Consider the following 25,154-nt stretch of genomic DNA (forward strand, 5'->3'; position numbering starts at 1 on the left):
ACTTTAATTTTGAGTGTGACTCCAAATCCAGACCTCCATGGATTGATAAATTTGATTTCCATTGATCATTTTTGTGTGATTTTGTTGTCAGCAAATTCAACTATGTAAAGAAAAAAGTATTTAATAAGAATATTTCATTCATTCAGATCTAGGATGTGTTATTTTAGTGTTCCCTTTATTTTTTTGAGCAGTGTATATATATATATATATATATATATATATATATATATATATGCTAATGACCCAATGACCTTTCTTGAAAATCAACTTCCAGGAAAATCTAAAACCCTGCATAAAGCATAGATTCCACATGTTTGCAAACATGCACAACAATTTACCTTCTGTCGTCTCGATACCACTCAAAGTCCGCCTTGGGCACCGCATCCACTTCACACTCCAGCACCCCTCTCTGGCCAAGGGTCACGCCAACGTCTCTGCCCTCTGACACACTGGGGGCATCTACGGGCACACGAGGGCACTCATGGGATCAGGATGCCAGAGAGGGAGTCAAGGTTAGGGCTGTGGCGGTCACAAAATGTTGTCAGCCGGTGATTGTCAAGTGGTCTCACTGTAATTGACCATTAATTAAGATAAACACATTTAGCATATCCTGGCTTCCACTACAAGCCACTGATGCAGACATTTGGAGCATCTACATTTTTAAAAAGTCAAATAAATCCATGCAATATAGCCTACTCCTTCACAATACTCCTTCACTAAAGAAGCATGATATGAAGAAAATGTTGTCTATTTCAATAGAACAGAATAGCATACTCTGAGTTGTCCTTATGTTAGGTCCTGATGTGGCTATACCAAATGGCTGTGGGCTACACTAGTTCATTTAGCAGACAAGACTTGCTTAACCTTTCTGGGATAGGGGGCAGCATTTTCACTTTTGGATGAATAGCGTGCCCAGAGTGAACTGCCTCCTACTCTGTCCCAGATGCTAATATATGCATATTATTATTAGTATTGGATAGAAAACACTCTGATGTTTCTAAAAGTGTTTGAATGATGTCTTTGAGAATAACAGGACTCATATGGCAGGTGAAAACCTGAGAAAAATCTAACCAGGAAGTGGGACATCTGAGGTTTGTGGTTTTTCAAAGCTTGGCCTACCGAAAACACATTGAGATATGGATGAGGTTGCACTTCCTAGGGCTTCCACTAGATGTCTACCATATTTAGAAACTGGTTTGCGGATTCTACTATAAAAGGGGGGGGCTCATGAGACCTCTGAGTCAGTGGTCTGGCAGAGAGCCTTGGTCTCATGACACGCGCTCCTGACAGAGTTAACTCTCGTGCCAGTGCTTTTTCTGTAGACAAAGGAATTCTCCGGTTGGAACATTATTGATGTTTTATGTTAAAAATATCTAACAATTGATTCCATACATCTTTCTAAAGGACTGTAACGGAACCTTTCGAGTTTTTGTCTGGATGAAGTGCCTGCGCCTCATGAAGATGGATTACTGGGCTGAACACGTTAACAACAAGTGGCTATTCGGACATATATGATGGAACTTTATGGAATAAATCAGTCATTTATTGTTGAACTGGGATTCCTGGGAGTGCCTTCTGATGAAGAAGGTAAGTGGATATTTATGGTTTTGTTTCTAACTTTGTTGATTCCAAATTGGCAGATTTTTCCTCTGGCTGTTTTGGGTTCTGAGCGCCGTTCTCAGTTTATGCTTTTTCCGTGAAGTTTTTTAAAAATCTGACACAGCGGTTGCATTAAGGAGAAGTATATCTTTAATTATGTGAATAACACTAGTATCTTTTATCAATGTTTATTATGAGTATTTCTGCAAAATCACCGGATGTTTTGGAATCAAAACATTACTGCACGTACGGTGCCAATGTAAACTGAGATTTTGGGATATAAATATGCACATTATCGAACAAAACATACATGTATTATGGAACATGATGTCCTATGAATGTCATCTGAAGATTAGTAATTAATTTTATCTTTATTTCTGCTTTTTGTGACTCCTATCTTTGGCTGGAAAAATTGCAGTTTTTTTTGACTTGGCGGTGATCTAACATTATCATATGTTGTGCTTTAGCTGTAAAGCATTTTTGAAATTGGACATGATGGGTAGATTAACAAGATGTGTATCTCCCATTTGCTGTATTGAATTTTGCGCGGTACCTTTTCAGCGGAATGTTGTCGAGGGGTTCCGCTAGGAAAGGTTACAATTCTGTGTCATTATTTTATAATATATTATAGTATAAAGAATAAAATTGAACAAAGCTGAGTTGAGCGGTTAGCAAAGAAATTGGTACTCCTATATGCTTAATTTAGAGTTATTTATGTAACTTTAGTTTGTCATGACCCTCTCTCCTTGGTGAGGATCATAGGTGCCAGATCAGATTGGCACATGTTTGAAGATAGCCAGACCCCTCTCTCCCACAGAAAGGGGGGGGCTGTCCCCCTCTGCCTTTCAGTATCCACCAAAGGAATGCTTTGTCTAGAGAGTATGGTCTGCCTAAAAACTCTAACGTCAAAATATTGGACATTGAAACAATATTGCTAATATTAAGAATGTGGGAAATGGTTAACTCTTATGGCTGCAGGGGCAGTATTGAGTAGCTTGGATGAAAGGTGCCCAGAGGTGCCCAGAGTAAACGGCCTGCTCCTCAGTCCCAGTTGCTAATATATGCATATTATTATTAGTATTGGATAGAAAACACTCAGAAGTTTCTAAAACTGTTTGAATGATGTCTGTGAGTATAACATAACTCATATGGCAGGCAAAAACCTCAGAAGAAATCCAAACAGGAAGTGGGAAATCTGAGGTTGGTTGATTTTCAACCCAGCCCCTATTGAATACACAGTGGGATATTGGTTATGTTGCACTTCCTAAGGCTTCCACCAGATGTCAACCGTCTTTAGAAACTTGAATGAGGCTTCTACTGTGGTGTGGGGCTGGATGAGAGCTCTTTGAGTCAGTGGTCAAGCACAGAGCCAGGTCCTGGTCACGCATTTCACATGAGCGCGACCTGCTTTTCTAAAGAAAATGGAATTCTCCGGTTGGAACGTTTTTGAAGATTTATGATAAAAAACATCCTAAAGATGGATTCTACACCTAGTTTGGAATGTTTCTACCACCTGTAATATAACTTTTTGAAGTTTTCGTCCGACGTTCGGCTGGACTTGCACGAGCGTTTGGATTTGTGTACTAAACGCCCTAACAAAAGTAGCTACTTGGACATAAATAATGGACATTATCGAACAAATCAAACATTTATTGTGGAACTAGGATTCCTGGGAGTGCATTCTGATGAAGATCATCAAAGGTAAGGGAATATTTATAATGTTATTTCTAATTTCTGTTGACTCCAACATGGCGGATAATTTCATTTTTTTTCTGAGTGCCATTCTCAGATTATTGCATTGTTTGCTTTTTCCGTAAAGTTTTTTTGAAATCTGACACAGCGGTTGCATTAAGGAGAGGTATATCTATATTTCCATGTCTAACAATTGTATTTTCATCGACATTTATAATGAGTATTTCTGTAAAATGATGTGGCTCTCTGCAATATCACTGGATGTTTTTGGAACTAGTGAACGTAACGCTGCAATGTATTCAGAGATTTTTTTTATATAAATATGAACTTTATCAAACAAAACATACATGTATTGTATAACATGAAGTCCATGTCATCTGATGAAGATCACCAAAGGTTAGTGATTAATGTTATCTCTATTTGTGCTTTTGGTGACTCCTCTCTTTGGCTGGAAAAATGGTTGTGTTTTTCTGTGAGTTGGTGGTGACCTAACAATCGTTTGAGGTGCTTTCACTGTAAAGCCTATTTGAAATCGGACACTGTGGTGGGATTAACAACAAGATTGCCTTTAAAACTGGAAAAGATACATGTATGTTTGAGGAATTTTTATTATGAGATCACTGTTTTGAATTTGGCACCCTGCACTTTCACTGTCTGTTGTCATTTCGATCCCGTTAACGTGATTGCAGCCCTAAGAAGGGCTGCAATCAAGAAGAAGAACTTCTTGACGCTACCCATGCCGCGGGATCATTTCGTCAGCAACCACTAAATAGCATAGCGCAACAGTCAGATAAAATTACCTAAAAATATTCATATTCATGAAATCACAAGTGCTATATTGCAATACACAGTTTAGCCTTTTGTTAATCCACCTGTCGTCTCAGATTTTGAAATGATGCTTTACAGCGAAAGCAATCCAAGCGTTTGTGTAAATTAGCCTAGCATAGCATTATGTACACTTAGCATCAGGAAGCTTGGTCACGAAAATCAGAAAAGCAATCAAATGAACCATTTACCTTTGATGATCTTCGGATGTTTTCACTCACGAGACTCCCAGGTACACAACAAATGTTCCTTTTGCTACATAAAGATTATTTTTATACCCAAAATACCGACGTTTGTTTGTCGCGTTATGTTCAGAAATGCACAGGAAAGAGCGTACACGACAACGCAGACGGAAATTCCAAATAGTCTTCATAATGTCCACAGAAACATGTCAAACGTTTTAAAAATATATATTCGATAACATATCAACCGAGTGTGTAGGTTTTTCAATAACAGCGGGAGGAACAATGGCGGCTTTACTCTGTAGCGCAAAAACTCCCTCCGAGAGCCCCCACCTATCCACTTACGCAATGTGATCTTTCACGCTCATTTTTCAAAATAAAAGCCTGAAACTATGTCTAAAGACTGTTGACACCTTAAGGAAGCCAGTGAAAAAAGGAATCTGGTTGATATCCCTTTAAATGGAGGATAGGTATGCATAGGAACAGAAGGGTTTCAAAATAAGAGGCACTTCCTGATTGGATTTTCCTCCGGGTTTCGCCTGCAAAAGGTGTACACATTCAAGTTGTCAGGTTTGTATCTAAATGTTGTATAAAATATATACTTTTGTGTAGATAGCAATGTGATTTTAGCCTTCTAACTGAGATAATGGCTTTTTATATAAACTTGTGCCCTGAACGCTCCTTTTGGCCAGAGTGCTTAAAAGGACTCGCTAACAAAATTGACATTAAACCAAAACATGCCGGGTTACTGATGGCATGTAAAGTGGTCGGGAGCTGAACGCTGAATAATCAACCATTGAGATCAGACAGTGTGAGGCAGTGGCTACACAGCTGAAAATGGTGAGACCCTAAGATCATCCCTCTCCTTACCTACCCCTCCCATCCTATTGTGTAACCAAACGGTCATGCTTTGTTAGTCCACTAGGGACCTGTTTTAATTATATTAAGTTAGTAATCGACAACCTAAACCATGTGTGTTTATGTATTTCTGTGTGATTACTTAGTTAGTTAGTAAATAAATAATTAAGCCAATTTGTATATTGCTGATTCATCAATAAGGTTAGGGTTTGTGCAGATGTCCAAGAAATATGCAACGTTCAGAATGAGACTGATGAGGTACTTATTAATAATTTACTGTTCAAATCAAATCAAATTGTATTAGTCACATGCGCCGAATACAACAGGTAGACCTTACAGTTGCTTACTTACGAGACCCTAACCGACAGTGCAGTTTCAAAAAATATTGATAAGAATAAGAGATGAAAGTAACAAGTAATTAAAGAGGTGCAGTAAGAAATAACAATATATACAGGGGGTGCCGGTAACAGAGTCAATGTGCGGGGGCACTGGTTAGTTGAGGTAGTATGTACATGTAGGTAGAGTTATTAAAGTGACTATGCATAGATGACAACAGAGTGGCAGTGGTGTGGAGAGGGGAAGGGGGGAAATGTGAATAGTCTGGGGAGCCATTTGACTAGATGTTCAGGAGTCTTATGGCTTGGGGGAAGAATCTGTTTAGAAGCCTCTTGGACCTAGACTTGGTAATCCGGTACCACTTGCCATGCGGGAGCAGAGAGAACAGTCTATGACTAGAGTGGCTGGAGTCTTTGACAATTTTCAGGGCCTTCTTCTGACAGCACCTGGATGGCAGGAAGCTTGGCCCCGGTGCTGTCAGAACGGCTGTACTGGGCCGTTCGCACTACCCACTGGAGTGCCTTGTGGTCGGAGGCCGAGCAGTTGCCTGAGGAGGCAGTGATGCAACCGATGGTGCAGCTGTAGAACCTTTTGAGGATCTGAGGACCCATGCCAAACCTTTTTAGTCTCCTGGAAGGGAATAGGTTTTGTTGTGCCCCCTTTACGACTGTCTTGGTGTGCTTGGACCATGTTAGTTTGTTGGTGATGTGGATACCAAGGAACTTGAATCTCTCAACCTGCTCCACTGCAGACCCGTCGATGAGAATGGGGGCATGCTTGGTCCTCTTTTTCCTGTAGTCCACAATCATCTCCTTTGTCTTGATCACGTTGAGGGAGAGGTTGTTGTCCTGGCACCACACACCAGGTCACTGACCTCCCTATAGGCTGTCTCGTTGTTGTCAGTGATCAGGTCTACCACTGTTGTGTCATCGGCAAATGTAATGATGGTGTTGGAGTCGTGCCTGGCCGTGCAGTTATTAGTGAACAGGGTGTACAGGAGGGTGCTGAGCACGCACCCCTGAGGGGCCCCTGTGGCCCGTCAGGAAGTCCAGGCACCAGTTGCAGAGGGAGGTGTTTAGTCCCAGGGTCCTTAGCTTATTGATTGGGGCGGCAGTTAGCCTTGTGGTTAGAGTGCTGGACCAGTAACCGGAAAGTTGCAAGATCAAATCACCGAGCTGACAAGGTACAATCTGTCGTTCTGCCCCTGAAGATGTTACTGTTCCTAGGCCGTCATTGAAAAGAAGAGATTGTTCTTAAATGACTTGCCTAATTAAATAAATGTAAAATAATATAAAAAGCAAAAAAATTGAACGCTGAGCTGTAGTCAATGAATAGCATTCTCACATAGGTGTTCATCTGTCCAGGTGGGAAAGGGCATTGTGGAGTGCAATAGAGACTGCATCATCTGTGGATCTGTTCGGGCGTAATGCAAATTGGAGTGGGTCTAGGGTTTCTGGGATGACGGTGTTGATGTGAGTCATGACCAGCCTTTCAAAGCACTTCATGTCTACAGATCGATAGTCATTTAGGACAGGTTATCTTAGTGTTCTTGGCAAAGGCACTATGATTGTCTGCTTGAAACATGTTGGTATTACAGACTCAGACAGGGAGAGGTTGAAAATGTCAGTGAAGACACTTGCCAGTTGGTCAGCACATGGTCGCAGTACACGTCCTGGTAATCTGTCTGGTCCTGCGGCCTTGTGAACGTTGACCTGTCTAAAGGTCTTACTCACATTGGCTGCGGAGAGCGTGATCACACAGTCTTCCGGTACAGCTGGAGCTGTTTGCAGGCCTTGCCACATCCAACGAGCGTCAGAGCTGGTGTAGTGCGATTCAATCTTTTTCTTGTATTGATGCTTTGCCTTTTTGATGGTTCGTCGGAGGGCATTTATTATAAGCTTCCGGGTTAGTCCCGGTCCTTGAAAGTGGCAGCTCTAGCCTTTAGCTCAGTGCAGATGCTGCCTGCAATCCATGGTTTCTGGTTGGGGTATGTATTGTACGTACGGTCACTGTGGGGACAACGTCCTCGATGCACTTATTGATGAAGCCAATGACAGATGTGGTGTACTGCTCAATGCCATTGGAGGAATCCCGGAACATCTGTGCTCGCAAAACAGTCCTGAAGCTTAGCATCTGCTTCATCTGACCACTTTTTTGTTGATGTAGTCACTGGTATTTCCTGGTTGAATTTTTGTTTGTAAGCAGGAATCAGGAGGATATAATTATGGTCAGATTTGCCAAATGGAGAGCGAGGGATGCATCTCTGTGTGTGGAGTATAGATGGTCCAGAGTTCTTTTCCCTCTGGTTGCACATTTAACATGTTGATAGAAATTAGGTAAAACTGATTTAAGTTTCCTTGCATTAAAGTCCCCGGCTACTAGGATTGCCACCTCTGGGTGAGACTTATCTTGTTTGCTTATTGCGGAATACAGCTCATTCAATGCTATATTGGTGCTTACCTCTGACTGTGGTGGTATGTAAACAGCTACAAAGAATATAGAGGAAAAACTCTCTGGGTAGGTAATGTGGTCTGCAGCTTAGCATGAGAAACTCTACCTCAGGCGAGCAATGACTCGAGACTTCCTTAGATATCGTGCACCAGATGTTGTTTACAAAATTACATAGACTGCCACCCCTTGTCTTACCAGACACCGCTGTTCTATCCTGCTGGTATATCATATAACCAGCCAGCTGTATGTTGATATTGATGTCGTTCAGGCACGACTCTGTGAAGCATAAGATGTTACAGTTTTTAATGTCCCATTGGTAGTTTAATCCTCCCAATAACTTGTCCATTTTATTGTCCAAAGATTGCATGTTTGCGAGCAGATTTGAGGGAGTGGGGGTTTATTTGATTGCCTCCTATTTCTCAGAAGGCAGCCCGCCCTCCAGCCTCAGGTTCTCTGCCTCTTCACGCAGATCACTGGGGTCGGGCCTGTTCCCGAGGGAGCCGTATATCCTCCGCCTCGGGCTCGTCTAAGTTATTTTCGGCCATAAGAGATGGTAGCAGCAACATTATGTACAAAATAGTAAAAAATAAGTTACAAACAATGCAGATAAACAAACAAAAACGCAATCTGTTGGGGGCACGTAAAATGTCTGCCTTCTGCTCTGGCACAATTTTACTGTTATTGATGTCATAGATATATACCTTTAGAGTTTAGAGTTTAAGTCGGGAGATAGTAACTTGGAAAACAACTTTTCCAGTAGTGCCCCAAATTCATAATGAGTTAATTGTTACATGATTAACTTAATTGAGTAACAATTAAACATAGTAGTTAATTATTCATTAAATAACAGTCATCACATTAATGATAGTCACGGCACGACAAGTTGGTTTGGTTTATATGTTTTGAATGTCAATATACTTTAAGGCTGCATGATGAGACTTGAATGATGATTTGAAAAAAGTTGCTTGAAAAGCATGAGCTCTGCTTTGTTTTTTTGCGCAGGCTGTACAAACTCCAATAGTCTCTCATTCACAATTTGACAAGCACTTGATAGTGCCTCGAATTTCACGGCGGCATCCCCTTTGAAAATGTCATATACTAATGTCATATACTAATGCACCCTAAAAAATTGCCGCCTTTTGCAGCACGGAGTGCTGTGTTGTGCCCTTCTACCTGAGTGTGCTGCGCCTCTCGCTCACATGGCTCTCCATTACATGATTGGGTCTTTCCCACAGGCTACAAGTGAAGACAGACACATCTGGAACGCAACTGTGCACATGCTCATTCAATTCCGAGGTGCAAATATATATTCCAAACATAGTCTGGGACAGTTGTGGAATGCAATAGATTCCAAATTAATATAATCACTAGCAATCCCCCCAAAAATGTACGCAATGTGGCTGATACAACAGATCAGTACATTTATCTTAAAATGTTGATAAACTATTGACCTATTTCTTCACGTTATAAGCTCAGCAATGCGCACATGGCAGTAGGCTATAGAACATTTTTGGAAAGAACTGAAAAAGCGTGTGCGAGCAAGGAGGCCTATAAACCTGACTCTGTTACACCAGCTCTGTCAGGAGGAATGGGCCAAAATTCACCAAACTTATTGTGGGAATCTTGTGGAAGGCTACCCAAACTGTTTGACTCAAGTTAAACAATTTAAAGGCAATAATACCAAATACTAATTTAATGTATGTAAACTTCTGACCAACTGGCAATGTGATGAAATAAATAAAAGCTGAAATAAATAATTACACTATACTATATAATTCTCTCTACTATTATTTTGACATTTCACATTCTTAATAAAATAAAGTGGTGGTCCTAACTGACCTAAGACAGGGAATCTTTACTAAATGTCAGGAATTGTGAAAAACTGAGTTTAAACTAAGGTGGATGTAAACTTCTGACTTCAGCTGTAATTCACAAGTGATATTATTGTCACCCATCAGACTATTCTGGATTTAATCTAGTCTTTACATATACCAAATAATGTGTGAATTTCTATTTATTTAGAATGGACCATTGTCATGCACTTGTCTCGAAATAGGGGCAGCGGAAAAACATTTCTTATATGCACTTAAATAGCGGGTGGATGATTTATTTTCATGCCAGCCAAATAAACTATATTCCTGTTGTAAAGATTAGCAGTGTGCTTAATATTAGGACAGTTAAGAAATAAATATAGTTGGTTACATTTGCATTGATATCAGAGTGATTAGAGGGACAATACAGTATTGAGTACCAGGCAGGTAGCAAGTTTGGTAGGCTACTAATGACCATGAGCAGCAACAAATCTTGAAGAAGCCTCATTACCATGACTAAACGGTCACTTGGAATTTGACTGCCTTCATGACTCGTGACCGCTGAGGTGGAGGTAATACGGTCACCGTAACAGCCCTAGTCAATGTATCACATGGGGGTCATGTGTAAATACAATTGGAATCAAGTTGAATTGTGATTCTTTGGAGAACAAATTTGTAAATGCAGTGGCGTTTAATTGAGCTGGTACTTGTGGGCATGCAGCATGTGGGCTGCATTCCAAGTATAGCACAGTTCATGTTATAATTATTAGAATAAACCCAATTAACTGAAACCACATCACATCCCTGTTATACCCCATCTATTTCCCCTATCATTTGAATTATCTGTAGTATGCATACTTCACAATGCTTTTATTTGACTTTATTAGGTTACTGAGTCACACTACATATTTGTATGTAGGGTAGAATAATTTCCAACGTGCAACAAATACCGTAATCCATAATTGTCCAATAAGACATGATGCATAGCATGCATAACCTCTTTTCCAACTTTTTCTGATGAACTGCAACAAAATAAAGCTAAACACAAACTGAGCTTCATCCAGAAGTGGTCCGCCCACATGTGCGTTAGGGGCAGCGGCCCAATGGTTAATAGTCAATAAAAAATATATATAATATGTATATAGTGAAAAAATTGTTAATATATTTATATATACTGTAATTCATAGATTATGTTTGAAATGCTCATTAAAGTTTGGTAAATGTGTACATTTTCCTGTAAAAAAAGATATTGTTCAAAACAAGTTGTTACTACACTCCTTCCAGTGACTGCCAGCAGCTCCGCGGGCGCATAGTCCATGCAAACATTGGATTGGATTGTTTTGTCAGCTGGGAACCGCCCCAATGAAATCGCAGGATTTCATAACATAAATTATAACAGCACAAAGGAAATGGACGATCCTAGGGACCTCAAAAGTGCGCTCAGTCAGAAATGATGGGTCTGATCTAGTATCCTTCCCAATGAGTCTCTCGCGCCAGACAGCTTACTTCCGCACTAGAGACTAGAAGGTACTGATGCTGCTAAAGCAAACAGATAATTATAATTAACTTGTAAATAAATTATCATTAACAGTCATGGAAGCCTGGGACCTGATAAACCGGACATCTACATTCGACAAGAGTCAAAGGACAGAGGGATACACTAGATAGGACCTTCTCATTGCGGATCTGGTAGGACAAAAAAGCATTACTGTGGCTGGCCAATTGTATTGTTCATCAGCTATAGCTAGCTGGTAGCTTGCTCGCTAGTTACCTTCCATGCCAATTTCAAGTCTTTCTAAACTAATATCTGACTAACTCAGAAATATTTCATTTAGTTCAGGATGGATGGCGTGCTTTGTGACATTATATTAGCTACATATCCCCAGTTAGATCATTTGTTTTCACGTATTACATCTGCATGCTTGTTGCGCTCTCCCTGGTGCATTAGTTAATTATTGAGCTAGCTGCTAGTTCTAAATATTATAATCTAATCTGTTCAAAACAGTGGCAGCATGTGTAGCAGTGGTCATTCGGCTTTTTACATGTAAAAGTGAAATAGGTGTATTTATGCTGTTGTTCAAATTCACAGATCTTTTCATATATCGTCTTAAAGAAACAGGTAGTTCAAAAACTTTGCATCATATTTCTGTCACGCTACTTTGTTGAAAACTCCAACCACCCCGCGCTTTCAGCCAATCAGCGGCCGCCATGTGCGTCATCCATGTGTCTATATTAAATCCCTGCTCATGAAACCATTGACTCAGTGAAATGTCTGTCTGCGAGAGAATAGAATGCTTAGTGCACATCGTAGCAAACCGTTTTGCAATAAGTCTCTCTTACTGGACAAGTTCAGGTTAGCCCCTCCAAGTTTTGGCCTGTTTGCTTCTGTTTGGTTCCTAGTAAATACACGCCAGGACTGGGATGACATCGAACTCACAGTTGACTGTGATCTCAACGGTCTGGACGTCTGTGGCGATGTCGTTGATGGCGGTGCATTCGTATGTCCCCGCTCTCTGTCTGGAGATACTGGGGATGTCCAGGTATTCGTCCTCCGATACCAAGTCAACTGTGAAGGTAAACAACAACACGAGGTGAGGTAAACAATAGGTGAAGTAAGAAGCAACAACAACCCCAACATGTGAGGTAAACAACATCAACGAGGTGAGGTGAAGTGTACGGCCATCCTATATCAAATCAATGGCCCAATTATTCACCCCACTGTTCTCTAAAATACCTATCGTATATATTTCCCCATTTGAGAAAAGGGTAAGCCATAATTTTCTAGACCGACCTTATCGACCAACTTATTAAAAGGCAGGGTGTTTGAACTGATCAAAGCCTCATCCTCATGTAAAGCAGGAATGAAATAACTCAGGTTGTAATGAAGAGCGGCGCTGAAGGAGATGGCTGCCGTTTTACGATCCCGTAACCAATTGTGCTATTTTGTATGTTTTTTCATGTTATTTGTACATCATTTGAACATTTTGTACATCATGTTTCTGCCAACCTGTCTTATGACCGAAAAGAGATTATAGATATCAGGACAGTGATTACTCACCCCGTACTGGAGGAATATTTTTTAACGAGTCGGATGGGAAGGATTTACTTCAGACGCACGACAATGCCCTCATCCCCATCATTTGCAGGAGAAAGTGACGGAGGTATCGGGGACGAAGGTCGGGTGCCTTGTAGGGATCATACGCCAAGAGGGTAATCTACCTTTACCATCGGTCCCATTAGCCAACGTACAATCAATCGATAATGAAATAGACAAACTACGATCACGTATATATCCTACCAACGGGACATTAAAACTGTAAAACCTTAAGTTTCACCGAGTCATATAGCTAGCGTGTTTTAAGCTTTTTCGACAGGATAGAACAGTGGCCTCTGGTAAGACTAGGGGTAGCGGTCTATGTATATTTGTAAACCACAGCTGATGCACAAAATCTAAGGAAGTCTTACAGTTTTGCTCGCCTGAGGTAGAGTATCTTATGATAAGCTGTAGACCATACTATTTACCAGGAGAGTTTTCACCTGTATTTTTCGTAGCTGTCTATATACCACCACAAACCAATGCTGGCACTAAGACAGCACTCAATGAGCTGTATATGGCCATAAGCAAACATTAAAACGCTCATCCAGAGACAGCAATTCTAGTGGCCGGGGACTTTAATGCAGGGAAACTCAAATCCGTTTTACCTCATTTCTTACAGCATGTTAAATGTGCACTAAACTCTAGACCACCTTTACTCCACACACAGAGACGCATACAAAGCTCTCCCTCACCCTCCATTTGGCAAATTTGACCACAATTCTACCTTCCTGATTCCTGCTTACCAGCAAAAACTAAAGCAGGAAGCACCAGTGACTCGGTCAATAAGAAAGTGGTCAGATGAAGCAGATGCTAAACTACAGGACTGTTTTGCGAGCACAGACTGGAATATAATCCGGGATTCATCCGATGGCATTGAGGAGTACACCACATCAGTAACTGGCTTCATCAATAAGTGCATCAATGACGTCATTCCCACAGTGACGTACGTACATACCCAAACCAGAAGCCATGGACTACAGGCAACATCCACACTCAGCGAAAGAGTAGAGCTGCCGCTTTCATGGAGCGGTACTCTAACCCGGACGCTTATAAGAACCCCAATATGCCCTCCAATGAACCATAAAAGAGTCAAAGCCTCAATGCAGGATAAAGATTGAACCGCACTACACTGGCTCCAACGCTCGTTGGGTTGTGGCAGGGCTTGCAAACTATTACAGACTACAAAGGGAACCACAGCCGAGAGCTGCCTAGTGAAACTAGCCTACCAGACAAGCTAAATTACTTCAATGCTGGCTTCGAGGCAAGTAACACTGAAGCATGCATGAGAGCATCAGCTGTTCTGGACAACTGTGTGATCATGCTCTCCTTAGCCGATGTGAGAAGGACCTTAAAACAGGTCAACATTCACAGGGCCACAGGGCCAGAGGGATTACCAGGACATGTACTCCGACCAACTGGCAAGTGTCTTCACTGACATTTTCAACCTGTCCCTGACTGAGTCTGTAATACCAACATGTTTCAAGCAGACCACCATAGTCCCTGTGTCCAAGAACACTAAGTTAACCTTCCAAAATGACTACCAACCTGTAGCTATGAAGTGCTTTGAAAGGATGGTCATGGCTCACATCAACACCATTATCCCAGAAACTCTAGACCCACTCCAATTTACATTCCGCCCCAACAAATCCACAGATGATGCAATCTCTATTGCACTCAACACTGCCTTTCCCACCTGGACCAAAGGAACACCTATGTGAGAATGCAATTAATTAACTACAGCTCAGCGTTCAACACCATAGTGCCCTTAAACTGATCACTAAGCTAAGGACCCTGGGACTAAACACCTCCCTCTGCAACTGGATCCTGGATCCTGGTAAGGTTAGGTAACAACACATCTGCCATGCTGATCCTCAACATGGGGGCCCTTCAGGGGCCCTGCTCAGTCCCCTCCTGTACTCCCTGTTCACTCATGACTGCATGGCCAGGCACGACTCCAACACCATCATCAAGTTTGCCGATGACACAACAGTGGTAGGCCTGATTACCAACAACGATGAGACAGCCTATAGGAGGAGGTCAGAGACCTGGCCGTGTGGTGCCAGGACAACAACCTCTCCCTCAACGTGATCAAGACAAAGGAGATGATTGTGGACTACAGGAAAAGGAGGACCGAGCACACCCCAATTATCATCGAGGGGGCTGCAGTGGAGCAGGTTGAGAGCTTTAAGTTCCTTGGTGGCCACATTGCCAACAAACTATCATGGTCCAAACACACTAAGACCGTCATAAAGAGGGTATGACAAAACCTTTCATGTCTTGTATATTAAATGTTCTTATTCAACTGTTATTGTATGTCTTTGGAAAACTGAAAATATTATTTAAAAAATAAATAATAATAAAGCTACACTATTTTGAAAAGACTACATCAACAGAGGCTTTTGGAGCAGCCCAGTTATGTTCTATTCCTCACTCTATCCTTTCCTTAAACATGTCAATTGGGGGGGCGCCTCCCCTTGGGTTGTGCCGTGGCGGAGATCTTTGTGGGCTATACTCAGCCTTGTCTCAGGATGGTACTCCTGTCCTATCCAGTGTCCTGTGTGAATTTAAGTATGCCCTCTCTAATTCTCTCTTTCTCGGAGGACCTGAGCCCTAGGACCATGCCTCAGGACTACCTGACATGATGACTCCTTGCTGTCCCCAGTCCACCTGGCTGTGCTGCTGCTCCAGTTTCAACTGCTCTGCCTGTGATTATTATTATTTGACCATGCTGGTCATTTATGAACATTTGAACATCTTGGCCATGTTCTTTTATAATCTCCACCCGGCACAGCCAGTAACTGGCTTGCTGGGGCTCTCTCATGCCGCCCCTGGAAGGGGTGCGTCACCTGAGTGGGTTGATTCACTGATGTGGTCATCCTGTCTGGGTTGGCGCCCCCCCTTGGGTTGTGCCATGGCGGAGATCTTTGTGGGCTATACTCAGCCTTGTCTCAGGATGGTAAGTTGGTGGTTGAAGATATCCCTCTAGTGGTGTGGGGGCTGTGCTTTGGCAAAGTGGGTGGGGTTATATCCTTCCAGTTTGGCCCTGTCCGGGGGTGTCCTCGGATGGGGCCACAGTGTCCCCTGACCCCTCCTGTCTCAGCCTCCAGTATTTATGCTGCAGTAGTTTATGTGTCGGGGGGCTAGGGTCAGTTTGTTATATCTGGAGTACTTCTCCTGTGCGAATCTAAGTGTGTGTTCTCTAATTCTCTCCTTCTCTCTTTCTTTCTCTCTCTCGGAGAACCTGAGCCCTAGGACCATGCCCCAGGACTACCTGACATGATGACTCCTTGCTGTCCCCAGTCCACCTGGCCGTGCTGCTGCTCCAGTTTCAACTGACCTGAGCCCTAGGACCATGCCCCAGGACTACCTGACATGATGACTCCTTGCTGTCCCCAGTCCACCTGACCGTGCTGCTGCTCCAGTTTCAACTGTTCTGCCTTATTATTATTCGACCATGCTGGTCATTTATGAACATTTGAACATCTAGGCCATGTTCTGTTATAATCTCCACCCGGCACAGCCAGAAGAGGAATGGCCACCCCACATAGCCTGGTTCCTCTCCAGGTTTCTTCCTAGGTTTTGGCCTTCCTAGGGAGTTTTTCCTAGCCACCGTGCTTCTACACCTGCATTGCTTGCTGTTTGGGGTTTTAGGCTGCGTTTCTGTACAGCTCTTTGAGATATCAGCTGATGTACGAAGGGCTATATAAATCAATTTGATTTGATTCAATTCAAAAGTAAAAACAGCCTTCAAGCTCATCACCATTCCGCATACTGACACTTTCCTATGGAAAACATGACTAGCTGACTCACGTAGCCGCCTTTGTAGTATTGCGCTTTAACCATCACAGCTCTGCTCACAGCTCGAATCACCTGACGAGGGTCAGGAGAACCCTCAGAAAGCACAGGTTCGCTTGTGTCCCTGATTCTCTATTGCTGTTATGTGTCTCTCTGGTGTCTCTCTCCCTCGTTTCCATTTCCCTCTCTTTGTCTTTCATCATTCTCATTAGCCTCTTACTCTATTAACTTACTCCTTTTTTCACTACTGCAAAATCAAATTCAGACTGCATCAGGAAGCTAAGTATCTGGAAGCTAAGTATCATCAGGAAGCTAAGTATCTAGTGCTCAAAAAACGTGTTTTGAGCACTAGATGTAATCCATGCAGTTGTGTGACAAGCGTCAATAAAACAAATGTTGTTAGGAATGTTATGTAGCCTACTTAGCAAAGAGCGGTTTTTGTCTGGACTCTGGCTTTCCCATTTATCGTTCTGTTCAGAAACTCAGAAATTACAAACTAACTTACATGTATATGTGTTCCATACCATACACCATATGAACACTAACAATATGCCTTTTAGCAGGCTGGGTATCTATCGACAGACTTAAGACTTATTCTCAAGACGGTGCCCCTGGCTGACCGTTAACTGAGGGGTCATCAGAGGACAGAAATCGACAGACCAAACTTGTGCTCAACTACTGTACATACTGTGTAGGCAACAGTAGACAAACTGCAATAACATATACTTCACAACTTCACGAGTACAGACTGGACATTTTTTTCAGACTCTGAAAATGTACTATCTACATGTGAAGGGTCAAAGAATATTTACCATTACCAACAAGGTGATTTGAAGAGAACAGACAAGCAAGAGTATATCTAACGCACTTTAAAGTGTCTGGTTTAAGCATGTTTTTTAAGGTACAACACAGGCAGTTTGAAGGGGCCATAATTGCCAAGCTGGAGGTGTTCATATGATATCAATGTTTCCTGGACCATTTTATGGCTGCCGTAAAAAATGTGTGCCGTTGGGGGAAAGTATCTAGCTCATATCTGCAGTCACAGAGGAGACAAATCCCACAAAAAAAACAGAGGAAATGCAGCAGCATACGCTGGTGGGCACCCGCAGGACTTCCTCTCCCTGTGTGGAGGAAGAAGAGAGGAAGGTCGTTGGGACCGTGTTGGCTCAGCCGAGGCAGAGTTGCCTATCAACTGCAGGCGTTACTGTGCAACTATGAACACAACATGCTTGTGTGTGAAATACTGAAATGGACTCTATCAAATATAAGACTGTACACTTTGGAGAAAATCTAACAAATAAACACTGTGTTAAAATGCAATCCGCTACTTGAAAATCCTGAATGCTCAAAATCCTGAATGCTCAAAACTGAAGTACTCAAGTAGTACTTGATACTGAAGGGGTACAGGCGGACAAGCTGTCAGTGAGAGACGAGATGCCACAAATACAGCGTGCAGAAGGCTGTGTTATATCTCCAGTCGTCATTTATTTCTCGCAGACTGAGAAAAAGTGTACACTCAGGAGACCAGACCACACAGAGCACGGAGGGCCTGGGATAGGCTCCCTGTTGCAGAGGCTCCCTTGAACTCGCTGTGTCTTTGAAAACTAAGTAAGGACCACACTTGTCCCGCAGGGAGATTCTGGTTGTAGACAGATAGATGTATTTAAAAAACTGTCTAACTGAAATACCTTATTTACATAAGTATTCAGACCCTTTGCTATGAGACTCGAAATTGAACTCAGGTGCCTCCTGTTTCCATTGACCATCCTTGAGATGTTTCTACAACTTCATTGGAGTCCACCTGCGGTAAATTAAAATGATTGGATATCATTTGGAAAGAAACACGCCTGTCTATATAAGGTCCCACTGTTGACAGTGCATGTCAGAGCAAAAATCAATGAGGTTGAAGGAGGTCAGGGAGGTGACCAAGAACCCAATGTGACAGAGCTACAGAGTTCCTCTGTGGAGATGGGAGAACCTTCCAGAAGGACAAGCATCTCTGCAGCACTCCACCAATCAGGCCTTTCATATCAAATCAAATTTGATTTGTCACATATACAGAATACAACAGGTGTAGAGCGCTTAACAAAGCCCATAACGAACAGTGCCGTTTTAAGACGATACCTAAAAAAGAATAACAAAACATTAAAGAGCAGCAGTAAATTACTATAGCGGGGCTATATAGACGGGGACCGGTACAGAGTCAATTTCAGGAGGGCACCTGTGTCGAGGTAATTGAGCTAATATGTACATGTATGTAGATTTATTAAAGTGACTATGCATAGATAATAACAGCGAGTAGCAGCAGTGTAGAAGAGGGTGGGGGCAATGCAAATAGTCTGGGTTTGGGCTTGGGATAGAAGGTGTTTAGAAGTCTCTTGGACCTAGACTTGGCGCTCCGGAACCGCTTGTCGTGCGGTTGCAGAGAGAACAGTCTATGACTAGGGTGGCTGGTGTCTTTGATAATTTTTAGGGCCTTCCTCTAACACCCCCTGGTATAGAGGTCCTGGATGGCTGGAAGCCTCGCCCTGGTGATGTACTGGGCCGTGCACACTACCCTCTGTAGTGCCTTGCGGTCGGAGGCTAAGCAGTTACCATACCAGGCAGTGATGCAACGAGTCATGAAGGTAGATGGTGCAGATGTAAAACCTTTTGAGGATCTGAGGACACATGCCAAATCTTTTCAGTCTCTTAAGGGGGTATGGTTTTTGTCATGCCTTCTTCACGACTCTTGGTGTGCTTGGACCATGTTAGTTAGTTGGTGATGTGGATGCCAAGGAACTTGAAGCTCACAACCTGCTCAACTACAGCCCCGTCTATGAGAATGGGGGCATGCTCGGTCCTCCTTTTCCTGTAGTCCACAAACATCTCCTTTGTCTTGATCACTTTGATGGAGAGGTTGTTGTCCTGGCACCACACGGTCAGGTCTCTGACCTCCTCCCTATAAGCTGTTTCATCGTTGCTGGTGATCAGGTCTACCACTATTGTGTTATCGGCAAACTTGATGATGGTGTTGGAGTCTTGCCTGGCCATGCAGTCATGAGTGAACAGGGAGTACAGGAGGAGACTGAGCATGCACCACTGAAGGTCCCCTGTGTTGAGGATCAGTGTGTCAGATGTGTTGTTACCTACCCTTACCACCTGGGGGCGGCCCGAACGGAAGTCCAGGATCCAGTTGCAGAGGGAGGTGTTTAGTCCCAGGGTCCTTAGCCTGGTGATGAGCTTTGAGGGCACTATGGTGTTGAACGCTGAGCTGTAGTCAATGAATAGCATTCTCACATAGGTGTTCCTTTTGTCCATGTGGGAAAGGGCAGTGTTAAGCGCAATAGAGATTGCATCATCTGTGGATATGTTGGGGCGGTATGCAAATTGGAGTTGGTCTAGGGTTTCTGGGATAATAGTGTTGATGTGAGCCATGACCAGCCTTTCAAAGCACTTCATGGATACAGACGTGAGTGCTATGGGTCGGTAGTCATTTAGGGCAGGTTACCTTAGTGTTCTTGGGCACAGGGACTATGTTGGTCTGTTTGAAACATGTTGGTATTACAGACTCAGTCAGGGACAGGTTGAAAATGTCAGTGAAGACACTTGCCAGTTGGTCAGCGCATGCTCGGAGTATACATCCTGGTAATCCGTCTGGCCCTGCGACCTTGTAAATGTTGACCTGTTTAAAGGTTGTACTCACATTGGCTACGGAGAGCGTGATCACACACTCTCATGTATGCTTCAGTGTTACTTTCCTCGAAGCGAGCATAGAAGTAATTTAGCTTGTTTGGTAGGCTCGTGTAACTGGGCAGCTCTCGGCTGTGCTTCCCTTTGTAGTCTGTAATAGCTGGCAAAGTCTTAGTACCAAGACATGCTAATACACCCCCTCCCCCAAAAAATGTGGATGCCAAGTCAATTTCAGTGTCTTTTTATTACTGCGTTCATTCCCGATTTCCATCATATATATATATTCATTTTTGGGAGAGGCTATATTAATTCATCCGAGGCCACTACCGATGGTTTCAGGTCCGTCTCCCAAATGGAACCCTTTTCCCTGTAAAATGCACTTTTTTAACCAGAGTCCTATGGGCCCTGGTCCAAAGTAGTGCAGTGAATAGGGAATATGGTGCCATTTGGGACACAACCCTGGTCTAGCGGACACACATTGCCAGTCAGGTACTGTGGTGGTGTGAGATACCAGGGATCCCTTCTGATCTGGCAGAAGCCTCTAAGCCATCTATCTATCATGAAGCGGTGAGGCGGCAGGGCGGCTGCTGAGCTAGGTCATGACTACATCGAGAGCTCCATACAGGGCCGGAAATATCACCAATCCCCCCTCCCCTCCTTCCTCTCCTCCTCTGTCCTCCCTCCCTCCTCTCCCTCTTGGGATGGATACATATTTTATTCTTTATTTGTCACTCTGGAAAAGCCTTGTAATAACTGGGCCCACACTGAATGGCCTCGAGGCAAGAGGATAGTGCAGTGCACTGGAACTGTTTGTGATGGTGGTGGTGGGGCTGAGAGATTGAAGCTTGCACTGCTACTGCAATGAAAATAAGCATTGGGTTTGGCTGTATTTAGCTGAATCCGGTTGTGTATACTGCCTGTATCTTAGGGAAACAGAACAGTGAGCAGTTAAATGATCATGGTATTGGAGTAGTCAAACATTTCTCCTGTCTTTATCAATCGCACACATTTTGGAGTTGCCATGGAACTACAGTAAACAAGCCAACCTGGATAGCAAAATACTTTGGATAACACCAATTTAGGCTGAACACCATGACAATGCAACACCATAAACAACTTAAACAGTGCCATATACGTAGTTGGAAACAAAAAACAATTGGATACAGTCAGAATCACTGGCGTCCTTGTGCTGTCTAAGGGACACAAAGCATTGACAACAGCATACTTTAACTACCTAACAGACTGCTGGTTATCTACACTTCCCTTCCCCTGTTTCACTAAATGCCCCTTGCCCTGGACTTCGACCTCTACATCTCTCAGTTTGTTGGTTTTGATTAGTGCAAGGAATATAACAAATCCATTCCATTGATTTCAGTGGCAGCTCCCAGTTGGAGGTGGTTAAGAGAGTAATAAAAAATAATTCAGCTGTCAGGGCGCCTGTTTTGATCACAGGAGAGCATCTGAGAGAATGTTTTGGGGGTGCAAAGGTAAAACCTCTGAAAATGGCTTATTTGGTTTGTTTCATATGGAGATGTGTCTCTATTAGGACGTTTGTATTGCACTATCACTTGTTCTCGCATTTCTGAGGAATTAAAAGTAGCTAAGTATTGATGGATACACAAATTGCTAATAACAACAATGCTTTAACTTTCCATGCCAAACTTCTGGGAATATGAAATCTAGAATTATGCTCATTGATTTCAGTTGAATGAAAACAAAAACAAATAATTGAATTCATTGTATTTCCAAGCTAATTGCACTTTCAATCAAACAGGTTTAGATAGAGATTCTGTACGTTTTGCAGTTGGATAGTATCCTGAATCCAATATTGGGTCAAACTCCCTATACTAAAGCAAAGTGTGACACGTTCCAGGAAACTAGTTGTATGTCGTGCGTCACAGGAGAGCCATTTTAACTTAAACTTTTTTTAAATCAAAATGCTATTTTTGGAAGAAATGCTTTCATGTGCCTTAATTAGACATTTGCATGCCATCTGTAAATACGAACAAAATTGTTAAATTACATACCCTCTTTCGGCTGACATGAAGGTTGAGCCTGTCCCATAATATGGGGTTAGTGAAAGCTATGTTTTTTCTACACATGAGAGGATCTGGACAAGAAAAAAGGTCACAAAATTCTCTGTAAAACCCCGAACCATGTTAGCTTATATATGTTAGCTTAGTAGATGTTGTGATCTAAGGGCTTAGACCTACAGCATTGGATTGGTGCATACATGGCTTGAGGGAGTTTACACCATGTTCATCACACCAGTCCATTCCTTTTAAATCCATGTGGGGGAGTCTACGAGTGCACACTTCAGGAGAAGGGTAAAGAGTCATAATGTAGCCACAGTCTTTACAGATTAGAAGTGAGACATAGTTGGTTTAGCCACAGAAAAAGTCAGCAACCTTCCCGCTAGCCATGATTGGTTGAGATAATGAGTGGACTGGATATGCCGAGAGATGAGTTCGGATTGGTCTGCCATGTAGCACAGTTCTGTCTATAATATGAGCTGATCAGTATGTGTAGGTAATCCTTTATTATGCAACTTTTTCTTTTAAAGATATCACGTAGTAGAACTGCACAAGGTAGCTCTCCACTTTCTGGAGGACTGAGTTCTGAAATCAGTGGACTTCGAGTATGATAGCTAATGAGATGGTGAAAATTCTGGCGTTTGATTGCAAATATGCAGACAGAGTTGAAAAGAGAACACACAGAAGGCTGTTGTATAAAACAACTGTCTCCTGATTACATCTTCAAACTAAGGGCAACCATGGCATCCGTGGCAGAGAGAAAGAGAAGTGTCCATCCATGTATATGGGTATTACACATATTTAATTTAGAAATCAGAAATTAGTTTTAATTTCAAGTTAAAGTGAAACTGTTAGCTAGCTAATGCTAGCTGGCTGGCTAGCTAACGTTACGTGTATGATCTGTGTAGTAATATTATTCATATCTGAGCCATTTGCTTTGTTAGTTATAGCCTACTGTTAGCTAGCTAACATTGAACCTCGTTGGTTCATTACCTGCCGATTCATGCAGGGTAGTAACATCATAATGCTGCATATCTAAACAAAAGACTCCATTATGTAAGTAACTATTTCAATAGAATGTTATTGATGTCACCGCGACAACTGTCGATAGACGGAGCTAGTAGATTTTCTCTGGCTATCTACTCTGACTTCAGAGCACTCTCATCTGAGTGTGTCAAAGCGCAGAATAACTGACTAATTTACGAATGCTCAACACCTGTTGAATATGGCCAGTGTCAGTAAATGCTGGCAAAACAAGTGTAATTCAATTGTTATCCAGTCACCAATGCTCTGGATAACATAAAAAAATTGCCTACACAAGCTCTGCTAGGGCAAGTAAAATGGTCAGATTGAGCTGTTTTCTCATTTGTGTCTGGAAGTAGCTAGCAACCTAGCAAACGTTAGCCTAAAAGCTTGGGTGTTTGAATCCTGTTGTCAGGGCAGAACGCTTGGATCGACCCTACTTTTCAGCCAGAGCGTCCAGTCTGTGCTCTGAACTTTCCGAGAGCCAAACAATCTCAGTTTACGAATGCCCAGAGCACACTCTGGCACTACAGATTAAATTGACAAACACACCCATAGTATAAGCCAGGCTTTAGTCTTGAAATCTTTGGTTGTTTAGTACATAGCCTCACATGTGAATCCTTAAAGAGATGGTCAGGGCTAAAGCTCAAACAGGTGTGAACGATGCTGAGTGGGTGTAGACACAGAAGAGCTCTCCAGTAGGTACCAAAACATTCAAAGGCCATTTTCTCAAAAGTGAGGTTACAAAGGTTATCAACTTTCAAAGCAGAATTACTTTCCCATTGTTCCTCAACTGTAGTGTATGATATACCATTTTCTAGCTCTGAGTCTCTAATTTTATCCAATGTAAAAACACTACGGTAGGTCACAAATGTGGGTCTAATAGTATTCATTATCTGTGTCATGACTGATTATTTTACAATCAGTTTCATTTAGCAAGACAACACATTCCAACTAAAGCGTAATACAATGTATATGTAGTAGTAGGGTGCAATTATGGGTCCACTAATTAGTGTTGCACAATTCCAGTAACCTTCCATACACCTTCAGCATTTGTATTATTATTTAGACAGGGACAGAAATAACAGGGAATCAAGAGCAAGGGAAGCCAAAGTAATATACTGTAATATATTGTATGCTCTCTAATATACTGTATGCTTTGTGTCAGAGGTGTTAACACATGCTTCAGCTAGTTTTACAAAAGACTACACCTGTGCTTTACACAATAGTAAACATCATGTTATGTCAGCTACGCTATGAACAAAAAAAAACAGATTGTGCTATATTTGTTTATGACCATCAAACAGAGGTCCTTGAAGTAAGAAGAGCAGAACAAGTACAGTGTCCACTGCGCCACTGTTGTTTTGTAAATTTCCCCTTTCTGTGTTAAATACAATCTGCATGGTTATTATCCCCATTCTGCAATCACTATAAAATGTTCTCCATGATTCAACATACACAGTACACACACAAACAACACACATTTAAAACTGCTTCCCATCTTATAGGCAATTATGATGAATTGAATGTATAAAAGTCCTGAGTTTGGCAAATTCGGGTGTAATCTATCAGAGGACTCCGAAGTTAGCTCTGCTGAGGAGCCCAACTACCAGCACACTCCGTTAACGCTATTCTAAAACAATTGAAGCACTTGATGCTCCAGCTCAAATTGAAATAGTATTTTCATGTGGAATATGTTCTTGTTATAAACATAATATTCCCTCTGTTGGTTTTATAGGCTAGTGATGGGACTGTTCAAGGGAATAACAGAATAAGCAGC

The 25,154-nt window shown here is 42.3% G+C and overlaps 1 protein-coding gene across 5 annotated transcripts in view; it reads right to left on the bottom strand.

The window, feature by feature from the left end:
• The window catches only part of LOC109892872 (opioid-binding protein/cell adhesion molecule), a 524,317-nt gene that overhangs the window by 17,197 nt on the left and 481,966 nt on the right, over window positions 1–25,154 (bottom strand). For all 5 annotated transcript variants that reach the window (XM_020485718.2, XM_020485717.2, XM_031826778.1 and 2 more), the window contains 2 exons: window positions 12,192–12,320; window positions 339–459 (listed from right to left, as the gene is read on the bottom strand). In XM_020485718.2, the coding sequence (XP_020341307.1) occupies window positions 339–459; window positions 12,192–12,320 (250 nt within the window). The remainder of the gene's footprint in view (window positions 1–338; window positions 460–12,191; window positions 12,321–25,154) is intronic.

This window comes from Oncorhynchus kisutch, linkage group LG6 (assembly GCF_002021735.2).
Source record: "Oncorhynchus kisutch isolate 150728-3 linkage group LG6, Okis_V2, whole genome shotgun sequence".
Taxonomy (NCBI): Eukaryota; Metazoa; Chordata; class Actinopteri; order Salmoniformes; family Salmonidae; genus Oncorhynchus; species Oncorhynchus kisutch.